General features: G+C 37.9%; 1 protein-coding gene across 1 annotated transcript in view; it reads left to right on the plus strand.

Annotated features, from left to right (window-relative positions):
- Positions 1 to 13,427, plus strand: part of LOC1279112 (neural-cadherin) — a 139,319-nt gene that overhangs the window by 70,341 nt on the left and 55,551 nt on the right. Inside the window, exon 3 of the mRNA XM_061653496.1 lies at positions 557 to 700. Coding sequence (XP_061509480.1) covers positions 557 to 700 — 144 coding nt within the window. The remainder of the gene's footprint in view (positions 1 to 556; positions 701 to 13,427) is intronic.

Genomic DNA, 13,427 nt, shown 5'->3' on the forward strand with positions numbered 1-13,427 from the left:
GTGTGTGGGGTGAATCGGTAAAGCTTTCGGTAACGAGCGAACAATGTGTGCGGTTTTTATTTTTCCATTTCAACTTTGAGCACTTTTTTCTGATGCATTTTTCCCTTCTTTACCGGGTCTGATGCGACATCTTTGTCTATCCACTTTTTTGTACGTTGTGTAACTTTGCATTGCAATTACCGTGGTTGGAGACCGTAATGGAAGCAGGAAAATCGATATTTATCTACCGGTTTTCTATTAGTGGTCACTGATGCTCGGGAGCGTCCGGTCCAGACCCGGTTGAGTGAGTGATGTATGCGACTACTGTTAAGATACTGGGTGGAACACGATATTAGAAACAAAATTAAAATATTTTTTCGTTTTTCATTTTATTTGCTATTTAGTCTCCTCCAGATAGGGTCCCATATTATAGCACTTTCCTTTGTGAATGAAGCTGTACTTATATTTAATATATTTGATATTTGATGTTTGATATTCTTTGCAAACAGTATCAGAACACAGCTGTTAACAACCAACTGATAAGAATTTTATGAGTTTTGTTTTGTTTTTCTTTCAGTTACTAAATTCATCAAAACAGGTACTGCCGACAAAAACGACTACCCACTCTATTTTGATAAGGTTTTCTATGAGGTGGATATCGACGAGAATGTGGAAATCAATCACAACTTTCTTAACGTTACCGCAAAGACGCACGCTGAGGGTAAGTATCAACATATAGTTTTTTGTAAAATATTTCAAAAATGTCTTTAAAACCATGTCAAAAAGCGGTATTATTTGTTGTTAAAGTATATACAATTTATTAAAAAAAATGCCAATCGGAGACTCATTTAGCCATTGGACTCATTTTCAGCATGCCTTTATCTAGTCAGCAGAAATACACATTACAAAATGTTTTGCCAAATATTTGTCTCTGAATTCAGATCCTTCTAAATTATGCGGGCATATAAGCATGAAACTTTGAACAAAGACGGAGCGATCAGTCGTGACACCCAGTAAAAAAAATCCTAACTTTTTACCAAATGTCGTTGGTTTTCCTATATCCAAGGAAGTGCACTATACCAACCTGTGCAACAAGTCACATATTCTTCCACTTTTTGTGCACCTTCCTCGTCCCGAAACTGTTTTCCTGTGTAGCCTCCAACTGGAAAGCATTAAAGTTTGCCCGGCTTTACATGACGCATGACGCTTTCAACTTGTTGTGTGAATGTATGTTCTGGTATGTTTGGTATGTGGGTTTGTTTGTTTATCTGTGTTCGAACCATAGCCTTATTCTGTACTTGCTACTTTCTGGTTAGAAAACGCAACTTTTAGTATGTTTACTTTTTTCCTACAGCAAAGCGAACCTTACTTTTTGGAGCCTGGGCGCGCATTCTAAATGCTCGAAGCTTAAAAGCTCTTCGATGGGAGATGTTTGTTTAGAAATGATAAACCACTCGAAACAAACCATTTTAGTGCAGGAAGTTTGAAAGTGTGTACTTTGTAAGGAAGATCAATTTAAAAAAATAATAATAAAAGTTTCAGTTTGGATTTTTATTCGAATTCGAGTACTGTTACAAATTTGGGAAAAAAAATCATTGATCAATCATAATATAACCCGTTATCACCTCTCATAGGTTATCTTTATATCTCCATGTTACACAAGACATCTGTTTTAAAGCAATGTCCAATAAAACATTTTATATTCATTAATACAAACCATCACCACTTGAAGATAGTTTCTTGTTGAGCCATGAACAGCAAATCTCGGCAAAAGCTTATTCTGTTCTACCGCGAACATCATAAAAAAAGGGAACGCACAAACTGAAAAATTTAAAAATACTGCTTAATTCAAGACGTTGCGCTGATGTTTGAAGATGGAAAGTGAAACATGCTCCCAGTGTGTACACATTATGCTGGAAGAGCAACGGTTGTTCAAACGTCACAAGACGGGAACCATTCGCAGAAAAAAAGCATTTCTTAGACTCCCGCCCAACAACAAAGGCAAATATTTATCACAAGAGAAACAAGAAACACTCTTCCCGCCATCCAAAAGGCACGGTATGCGCTGAGACATCAAGCACGCAAAGATGTGGCGGATAAGTTGGGCGAAATGTTTGCTGAATAAATCTTTTTTGCTATTTACAAGAACAGTTTCTGCTAGCATAGGAGATGGCATCTTCAGCTTTAAGGTTTCGATTTCGCTAAGCATGAACTAATTTTGAAAAAAGTGATATAAAGAGTAGGTAATATGCTTGAATAGTGAATGTTTTCCATTGACCACAAATGTAAACGAACGGGAAGGTTTATTTTGGTGATCGTAAGTATGATAACTTAAAAACATAGAACAGACTAAAAAAAGAACAACAACATCTTATGGTCAATGAAGGTTTCCTGTGAGATAATGACACAAATGCTGCACAAAAAACCGTTTTTCTGTGTATATGTGCTTTTCCTCGTTTGCGCTCGACTTAATTTATTTCGATTTCATTAGAATTTCGAAGCAACTTTCCTAAACTGAACCAGCATGTACCTTTTGCCCGAAAGTATGATGGGAAATATGCTGCAAGCAACTTCTTTTTTCATTTTATATTTAAACCTTGATGAGAGGGGATGGCTTTGGTTCAAGACGGTAGAAAGGACGGGTGACAAGGAAAAACGAATGGAATTTAACCACGAATAGCTTAGCACCTGGGTGGCAACAGCTCCAGCGCGACGTCGCAAACAAGTGGAACCACACCAAACTCCAACGCAAAACGCCACGCAGCCAGCTGTAGATTTTTTTCCAATACCTGTCTAATAGCGTTTTCACAATCACCAAATCCTTCTGGCGATAACCATAGCGTTGCTGCCTGCCTTCCTACCGCAAAACTCGATACACGCGTAAATCGATGAATGGAATCAAGCTTGTGACACGATATTAAATAAATGTTACCATTTCCTCCAGTAAGGAAGACGCTTGGTGAAAGGCTGAAATCAATGCAATTGGTCAATCTCTTTACGAGAGTCACTCAAGGCCATGGCCATGATGGGCACGCGAAAGTGGTCAAGATGATTTTTCAATCAGTTAATTTGAGCAGTTCGGTTATGCTTGGCTGATTTAACAAATATAGCAATGGTGATTCGAAAAACCCAAGTGATGCCAAGTATCGTTACTCGTGCGTAACTTGGAAAAGAGATGAATTAGATTGGAATAACGTAGCTGCTCGCTGCTTTTTTATGTGACGGATGATTATTTTGATTTGTGGAGTGTTTTTGCTTAGAACCGTTATTTTGTGACGGAACACGCGTGCGTGCGTAGAACAACTCAAATAATTATAATAATTAATATAAGTTACTTAGGTTTTATCTTTGCTTTACAACCTGTTAAACGTACTTATCCCTTCAACCATCAAACACGCTTAAAAGATTTGTTAGTGGTGTAATAGTTTCTAGGAAGTGTGGAATTATGCAATTTTACGAGGTGGGTAGGTTGTGATGAAGTCAAGCTGATCTTTCAATCGTTATTGATGCTAATGGTATGATTATTTCTATGGCTGTGTTCAGTACTTTAGATACTTTTAATCCTAAATTATTGTACGCTTTTTTGATCTGACGTAATGATGATTTCTTGAAGTAATATTGTGATAAAACTATCTATCGTTCGATGAAATTTACAATACCATCGATTGACGGGAATGACGGTGCTATCAGTCAAAAATTTAAGAATTGTAAGTATCACTTCTAACATCTCGTAAAATTTAGAATCTAAAGCATAATTGCAATTTCGTGCACTAAAAGTGGACGTTACAGAACAACTTCCATTTAGGAAATTATTAAAGCTCACGACTCTAGCATGTTTGATGGATTTGTTAATAGGCCTTGCCATTTTCCAACAAAGCAAAATCAAGATATTTTTTATTGTTATTAGTATAATAATATTTTCTATTATTTTTTATCTTAGTAATCCTATAGAATATCTCATCTATTATTTAAGGATGTCTCATAAATGCCATTTTTTGTTGATTAAAGTTGTCCAAATAGTGGCAAGATATTGGGTTTCATAGAAGTGGTAAATCAGTCTTAACATAACGCATGCCTACTATTTTGACTGGTGTATAATTTCTCAGTTATTTAAATATTTGTTCTAGTTGCTGGATTGTTTATATCTTCCGAATACCCTTATATATGGTATTTTATTAAATCTGTCCATCGCCAATTTATATAAAAAGGAAATAAATCAACAAATTTGGTGTTTATCTTAATATACAACAGAGAATCTGTCTGTCCCGCTCTGGTGTCAGGATATTTTACTACCAGAAAACAAGATGTTTTATTGCCTTAACATTTGTATTGTCGATCTTTTGTCAGTTTTTCGTTTAATAATAGTGATAAATCATTTATGTAATAGAACTTCAATGCAATTGGGAATACAATGCATACATCAAGGAGCTTAAGATCCGCAGAAATCAAATTACATCTTCAAAGGACCTCACAATTATATATTTGACTTATTCGCGACTTCAGTCTATTATGCATATATTATGCTCAACACGTTTACAAGTGTGATTCTTTACTTAGATTTTGTATGTTGCGTTGTTGAAAAAATCGAAAATCTTTATCATTTATTTAAGAGAAGTGTCTATCTTGCCCGTCTTTCCGTACCTTTCCCTATACAGCAATCGATAAAATTTGCTTTATATCTCTCAAAACATTTAATTAGGATATTAGGGTAAACGTACCTATAGTGGTGGTAGTACCAATAGTGGTGTTATTGTACTAAAATGCGTTGCATACGATAAATTAAAAGTAATCAAGTTATTTATGTTAGTGTGAAATGTTATCTGGCCTTTAACAAAGGGATTAAAAGTTAAATGGCGCCATTCCGTTGCATAATGACCTAAAAATCCATTAATTTGTGAAATGTGTCACCATTTTTCCAAAATCGTTAGGATTTCATAACGAAACTCAAAACTTTGTTAACGTTCTAATTGACCACATAACAACGCAAATATTAGTTTTTTAACATAAATTTTATAAAATGATATTGTTTTATTTAAATTAATTGCCTTTTGACCATATTTACGTATTTTTAATTCTTTTTACGATAGTGCCATTATAGGTAAGCAAAATAGGCATGTTCCTATCGTGGTCAATAAAAACATGACATTTTAGTATTTTTTCGACGATATTTTTTATATGTCATACTGTTTTCATTAAAATAAGCAACATAAATGAGTTTTATGTAAGTAATTTACCAAACAAAGGCCAAAATTCGCTTATCTGGCTGAGTGAAAAATCGACCTCAAATTAAGCTTTCTCTTCCGGGTGTGGGTTGACGACAGGTGTTATACAGTACTTTAGTCAATATTGTCATCAACTAAACTCATACATTTTTTAAGATCAAATTTTGTAAGAAATCGAAATTATGGCAGTAATCCTTGCTATTCATACGAAAACAGTTTCAAAACTAAATTTCATTGATATTATACACTGTTTTTGAGGCATCTTTGTTTACCACCATTAAAGGAACACAATACGACGACTTTAGGAACCATACCACCATTATAGGTACAACGAAGCAGTCACAAAAATATGTATTTTTTCGTAAAATTGATGAGTTTCACGGTAAAAATGGTAGTGATTGCAAAGATAAACCATATTCCAATTGCTATGTGTTAAAATATTCATAAATTTACCTTCCTGACACTTTAAATCCCTTAAAACATATTTGTACCACTAGAAATTGCACCACTATTGGTACATTTACCCCATCACTCGTTAATTTAGTTGTTTTATTATCAAATCGTTCATTTATCACAAGTTTTTGTAATTGTTACTAAAACATGGACTGGGACGTGTTCTGTTATTGTGGTCTTATAATTCAACAAAAAAGAAATGAGTGTACTTCACGATTAACATCTAACGAAAAATGAGCCCAACGGACCTAAACAAAAGAATTAATTAAACCTGAATTTGTTTAAACAACAATATTGAAATGCCTTTTCACTTGTCCGTTGCACAAAATATCCGCAGTGAATCATTTATAATTACGATACATTCCTTCGCATTCCCAAAACTGCATAAAAATCATTAAATTTTGACGAGCTTTTACAACTTCATTCATCAGCTAAGTGGTTTCTTTCATTTTCGTGTAGCTACAAAATCTATCATCTTTGTGCTCATTTCGAGTTGCAGCCAGTCACACATCCTCACCAATCAAGGGTGCAATATTCTGCAGTGTTTGAAGGAATAAAACTGCTCCAGCAAATTTAAATTTCGATTCCAACATATGCATACATACCAAGATACACAGACTCGTACACGCACTGAACAATCAGTTTTGTTTGCAAAACCCATACCTTTCAGGCGCAGTACAGAAACCGAAGTGTTCACACTAAACGCATCCAATCAACTTCAAATAAAGCAAGTGTGTGGAATAGGGACCATGTGTGTGTGTGTTTTAAGCACCGCCAAACGAAATTGGAAATAATTTCAACACACGACACGTTCCTAGATGCCACAAGTTTCCACTGTCAAACGCAACAGGCAAACTACAAGATGCTACGCGCCTATACTCGCCGCTCTGGTCGTTATCACGCTTTGCAAAGAACGGGAGCTAATGTAACCATTCTTGAGAAGAGGCGTTCAAGCATGTTCGGTTCGCAGGAAAGCACACACATAATACAGCTAGGTGTATTAATTATGTACTAGTCCAATAGTGGCATATTTCAGATTGTTCTAAGCATTCGATCTGAAAGAAAAGCACTCACTCTCACAATCTTTGCTCATATTAGCTGTAGCAACATTTCAAAGCGACAGAAGCTCTAAAAGTTGCTGCAGTACAGCTGCAGAGCATTTTCTGAAGCTACCCTCTGCAAATATCCAATTTAACAAAGCACACTTCAATTCCGTGAAAATGCTTACACCACGAAGCAAACCTGGGGAAAAGTAGCAACTAAACCATCAAGTATCAGCTCAAATAAAAAGGATTATATCGATATAGCGTTAAAGTCCGTTGATGGTACTCTTGGCTGTAGTTTTAGTTGTAGTGCATACAGTTAGAACCGCGCTTTTCACCGGTCACTGCTTTATGAATTGCTAGAAACTATAGCTAGAAGTCCGTTGGTGCTTGCTTCCGATAGAATGAGACTCACGGTACGTACAGGATACTAGAATGCGAAAAAAAGGACGCATATTTTTATTAAATTGAATGTAATAACATTCCTCATCAGAGTCGTTTCCTGCACAAATTCCTTTCTTGCAACCTTACAGCATAATTAGTTTGCTACATTCCCTCATCTTTACTTCAAACGTCATATTTCATTTGATCAGTAAACCCGTCTGCACTGGTGTAGTGATGGGAAAATTAAATCTCAGAAGGGATTTGAACCTTCGAATCCCAATCCTGGATGGGATTCGAGTCTTTGAATCCCAATCCCAATCCCAATCAGAATCCCAAAGGAATCCCAATCGATTCCCATAGGAATCCCAATCCCAATCGCAAAGGAATCTTTTAGGGATTCAAATCTTACAAACGGGATCCGATCCGATCGAATCTTTCTAGGGATTGAATCTTCGAATCTTCAAAATCCTGAATCTCCCAATACTACACTGGTATACTTTGAATTGTATTTTCAGCTGGTTTAATGAATATGTATGTACACCACATCAGAGCGTTTTGGTGTGTGTACATGCATACACAGATCGACTGCTGCCGCAAATATCCTTGTTCGTACATGGCTCGTTAGCAGCAAAACCATCCACCGTTAAGAAATCAAACAAATCATTGCCGTGAGTAATGTCGAGGATTGATATTTTTGAAATGGTTGGGGCAACAGCTAAAAGCAATAGCGGAAGGAGATTCAATTGACGAGTACAAAGTATTCCGACTGTACCCTAGCAGTAATTGTAATATATTTTTTCTGGAAAACGTACAAAAAAAAAAACTCAATCTGCTGTTCATGCTTACCGATCTGCTCATGCGTTGCTCCTTTTCCGCCCTTGATTGGGTACCTAAAATTTCATTTCGATCTTCATTATGCCGGAGCTTAAAACGCAATTTCTCGAAACATCACCCAAATGGCGTATCGTTTTGATGTTGGGAATAGATCCATGGGTCCATGGGTCATAATCAAAAATTGTCAGGCTGCTCAGCATCGTACCTACCGTAACAGCAATTATCCTCATGTATTTCCCTTCGAACATGCGCCACATCCGCTTACGCTACAAAATATTTCCATCAAAAGTTGTGCGGTTGTGAAGTCATTGCAGTTTTCTTATTAGTTCTTGTACCACGTGTTATCTTTGGTAGTTCATTCAAGAATCCTACTTCCTACCAGTGTCGGTTGCGCAAGAATAGTCCCCTTAGCACACCGGAACTCGGTCCTGAAGCAAGCAACCGGCTGCTGCGCTGCAAATTCGGCTTCGAGCACATGAACATGATGGGCTTTCATGGTCAAGCATGGCCTCTTCTCAATTCGACGATTCAAATTTGCCAAGTACCAAACACGCACACTCATGCCAACTGGTACCGCTTCGAACGATGACAAGCCGGAATCGAGGGAAATGACTTTCTTGTCCAGGGTAAAATCTCAGCTCGGCAGAGTAGACAAAACGCTATATACACAATTGGTACGTTTCGGCGTACTTTCGCGTCAGTTCATCTTTCAGTCAAGAAAGCGGAACGGGTAAAGACATTCAAACCACCACCGGAAGTACACGATAGATGACTTTACAGTACACTTTGACAAACGTCGGCATGCCACATTTCTGAGCGGGCCCGTTTTCGGGGTAGGAAAAGTTTATAATTACGAAAGCTGTATGAACTCCCGCTGAGCCATGCGAAGCCATCGCGGAAAGGACGGAAAAGGATTATGGCCCCTACAGCGGACATAATTTCACCTCCCACTCAAAACGAAACAAACGATGTGACGATGGGATTAGTGTTTGTGTTGCTCGTCGAGCATGAAAGGCCTGGTTTTGCTTCCACTCTCAAGTGGCATTATTTGTACTACCAGTGTCGCTTTTGCTCAAAGCTGCTTATTCTGGGTACAGGTAGAGGAGTAACATATAATTCCTTTTTGCTTCCGGGTAGAGCTTTTTCCGTACCAGAAACAGAACGAGCTGTTGACAGAGGCATGCATGGCATTAATTAAAAGCAAACGTATAAGAGTAGCAGAGATAAAAAAAAAACAACAACATACCTACATGTACCTCTTACAAGGGTTCACAAATATGAATTCTTCGAATGCGAAGCAACCGATATAGTTTATGACGTAACCAGTGGTACGAAATTACGAACAAATATTTATCAGCATGTCATCACAAATCTTTCTGTGCCTGAAGTGAGTTGTTGAATTAGTTGGCTTATGGGAAAGCACGTCTCATGATATTAACGTTGGTGAATTGGCTACCATCGAGAAGAGCACAAAACATTCGTTTTCATCTGAAAATAACGGCTGCCGAACCATTAGAGTTAGTCTATCGTAAGGAACAATGTATATTTTATATATTAAGGCTTTTTTTGTCACAATATTAACCAAATAGTCTCAAAAAAGGCCTTTAAAGCATAAGAACCGTATTCTATTCAGACTTTTGGCCAGTTATCTGATGTCATTAGCGCTTTCCTATTCTAAAAGAACTCATACAGTATCGGACATAATGATAGGGCATTGGTTTTTCAACGCACCATATCATAAAGCGAATGGCGGCTGCTGGCATTAAGCGCAAAACGATCGAGTTCGTGATGGAACAATCGCGCACTTTTGTGGCAAACGCGCTTCGGACAACCGAAACGTGCTTGTACAACCGAAACGCGCTTGGACAACCGAAACGCGCAAGTCAAACGGACGTCCTCAGAAGACCACGGCGAAAGAAGAAAAATTGTTAATATATAGAAGAAACACTGATCGCGAGGGTGGTGGTCCTGCTTATTACATCAAAAACCTAACCCAAAACACAAAAAAACTACTAACAAATCTATCCGAAACGACATACTTGTGAAACAAATACACACTAAAACACACACACTAAAAGACACACACACACACACACACACACACACACACACACACACACACACACACACACACACACACACACACACACACACACACACACACACACACACACACACACACACACACACACACACACACACACACACACACACACACACACACACACACACACACACACACACACACACACACACACACACACACACACACACACACACACACACACACACACACACACACACACACACATGTACATACATACACACACACACACACACACACACACACACACACACACACACACACACACAGTGCGATGATAAAAAGAAGCCCTATCTTATTGTCCGATACTATAGTCCGCACAAGGGGTTTGAAAAATAAAATCCCTATTTTATAGGATGAAAGTGATAAACAGAACCGTTTTGAATAATATTGCATCATAATCGGACCGTTCGTCCTGAAAAGAAATCATACATCAAAATATTTTGAATACCTTGCAATAAATGAATTTCGTTACTGAGTGACAGGTACGTACGTGGATGTACTGTTGCGAGAAAAGATGCTAGGTGGATTGAATTCAAAACCACTCTAACAAGGTACTATAGGTACATCTTATGTAATTTAATTATACCAAACGGAAACGACCCCTGTCAAGTTTAAGTGCTTTAGAAAACGCATACTTCTATCACTTACAAGCTTGGATCGACTCTCCCACCTATTCTCATCCTATCGCAGGAAGCAAGATTCTCAGCGACACTATTTCCTTCTTTTCGTGCTATTTTTCGCTTACCTATCATCTGATATTTGAGATGTGTACTTATCTTAAGAAGCACACGTTCCTTTGTCAACGAATGGTTCGTTGATATGTTAATTGGAAAAACTAACGCAAAAACATCCTCTTTCTCGGTGGCAGCAGCAGAAATGCAGTTTTCTCTGAACAGAAGGCAGGATATGGTTAGATAGACAAGCACATACTCACACAAACTTAGCTAGTAATGAAAACGCTAGTGACTCCTTTGGAGCATTTCCACCATCGTTCGTTTAGCCCCGATCACTTCACCGATTCTTTATGAACGCGTCCACTGCTCTTCGTTGGCAGAGTTCGTTCCAGATTATGTTGCACATGCGAGGAAAAGTAAGTGAGATCGAGGGAAGAAAAGAACCATTCACGAAATGGTAATGAGAAAACTAATTAAAAATGATAATTACTTCATTAACTATTACTTTGTACATAAAATTAATTAAAATCTTAAGCTGGGATAATGTGAAACATGAACAAAAAAAAACACAGACACACACACACCTACTGACGTTAGGGCTTATTACTGATTTAGCAAGGATGCTGTTACTTTCAAACGAGCATTTATGAGCCTTTTAGATCAGATGTGATTGCGGTTGGTGTATGTGGGCGTTAAATATTACGCGAATCAGGATGCCAAGCATCTTTTGTTAATATTTAGCTAATATCGGTAGCTTCAGCACCTTTACCTGCTAGTGTTGCTTAAAGAAAGCCTAATTCGTTTGAATGCAGTAAATTTGAAAGGGAACAACATTGATCAGCTGCTAGATAATTCGTTCAAGTGTCATCTATTTTCAAAATATCATTAAAATTCAGATTTTGCAAGTATAAAAAGAAAATATAATCTAAACTCAATAAAATACCCAGCATACAAACACACAACAAACAAATCCACTTTCCCAGATGGATTGACACCGGCTTTTGGAAATCGAATATTTCCATCGAATCGAATCGAATCGAATATCGAATATATATAATCGGCCCGACCCATGACACCGTGGACAGATCTGTTCCCTCATCCGCTTTAGCTTCCCGGCTGGGGTGAAATTAAAGAATTAAAGCATCTGTTTCCATGTCGTTGACAGACCGCCCAATGAGTGTCCATCCCATGTCTATCTCCCGATCAGTTTTCTGCCTTCCTTCTTCACTGCACCTCAACCGGCTAGCTCCACCGGATCGGCCGAGAATGACTATATGGAAATTATAAATCAACAGCCGTCACCAAAAAGCTCACGGCCTTGCGAATGGTAACAATACGGGAACGATTTTTAATTAGATTATTTTGATAACGTATTTTCTTTGCTGCAAATAGAATTTCCTTCGAAAAATGTAAATGGGTGGAGCAGCAGCAAAAAATCGGTGGGAATATATAAGAAACACAGACCTGGGGTAAAGGGAAACTAGGAATTGGAGATACAGCTTCGAGTGACATTTGAAATGGAAGCTAGGTTGTGAAATACATGGCGTTTCTTAAACGACCAGATTGCGCCTCTTTTCTTCAGGCGTGGAACAATTGGGCTGAAATTGGTTGTGCGTAGAATTTGAATGGCAAGAAAAGATGTTTAAAGATGTCCATTATGATTGAATATTCAAAATTTGAATTTCAAATAGAACTGAAGAGAATAGAAAAATGAAATAGATAATAAACTAGGTAACATGAAAGTACAAAAGTAAAGGAATTAGATTATTTAAAAGTAGCTTACATTTTATGAAGTATTTCAAAAATAATCTAATAATTCTAACAAATGCTGCCTAAAACAAACTGAAAATTTTTTATGAAAAATCTAGCATGGTTAATTCATAAACTTCTTCTTTTTTGGCTCAACACAACCGTTGTCGATCAAGGCCTGCCTGTACCACTAGTGGAGTTAGCTTTCAATGACTTATGGATTACCCCCCATAGCAGGATAGTTAGTCCTACGTATGCTGGCACGGTCCATTTCGGGCTTGAACCCATGACGAGTATGTTGTTAAGCGGTACGAGTTGACGACTGTACCACGAGACCGGTTATTGATAAACACGTATCATATATAATCACCACAATAAATGCTTCTCATCATCTTCATCGCCTTGCTGGGTGGCTTGGTCTTGCAATATCTCATGAAAAGTTCCGTTAAATCATTCGGTTGCTCACGCCGTGCGTACAACTTTCGACTCTGCGAGGCGTCGTCGAGGCGCACATGTAGCGTTTCTGCTCTGGTTTTAACCTCAGGCAGCCTTGTATTTAACCTCAATCAATGCTATCGTCAACTATCAGACGCTTGTGGGCAACTTCTGGCAGAGCACAGGGCACGTTTCGCAAACCGTTGCAGAATTGGCTGCCATTAATTTAGTATGCATTCGCAACAATGATGGAGTGTTATAATCATTTAATTAAATATCTCCATCTGGCAATCAAACCACACTTCAAATGTACAGGCGGGTAGAGGACAAATAAGATTCACGACCATTTCAGTAGAAGCTGGACCGACTCGGCAACGGAAATCCTAGATTATGCCTCATCATGTTTCGAGTGTGAGGGAGAACAAGTATCACAAATTGTACGTCGCTTAACACTCATTAAAATGGCATAATTTATTTTATTTACATTTACATTGATGCTCATCACCAACATAGAGCAGCACATACAACGGAGCACGGGCGTGTTGAT

The sequence above is a fragment of the Anopheles gambiae genome, chromosome 3 (assembly GCF_943734735.2).
Source record: "Anopheles gambiae chromosome 3, idAnoGambNW_F1_1, whole genome shotgun sequence".
Classification (NCBI taxonomy): Eukaryota; Metazoa; Arthropoda; class Insecta; order Diptera; family Culicidae; genus Anopheles; species Anopheles gambiae.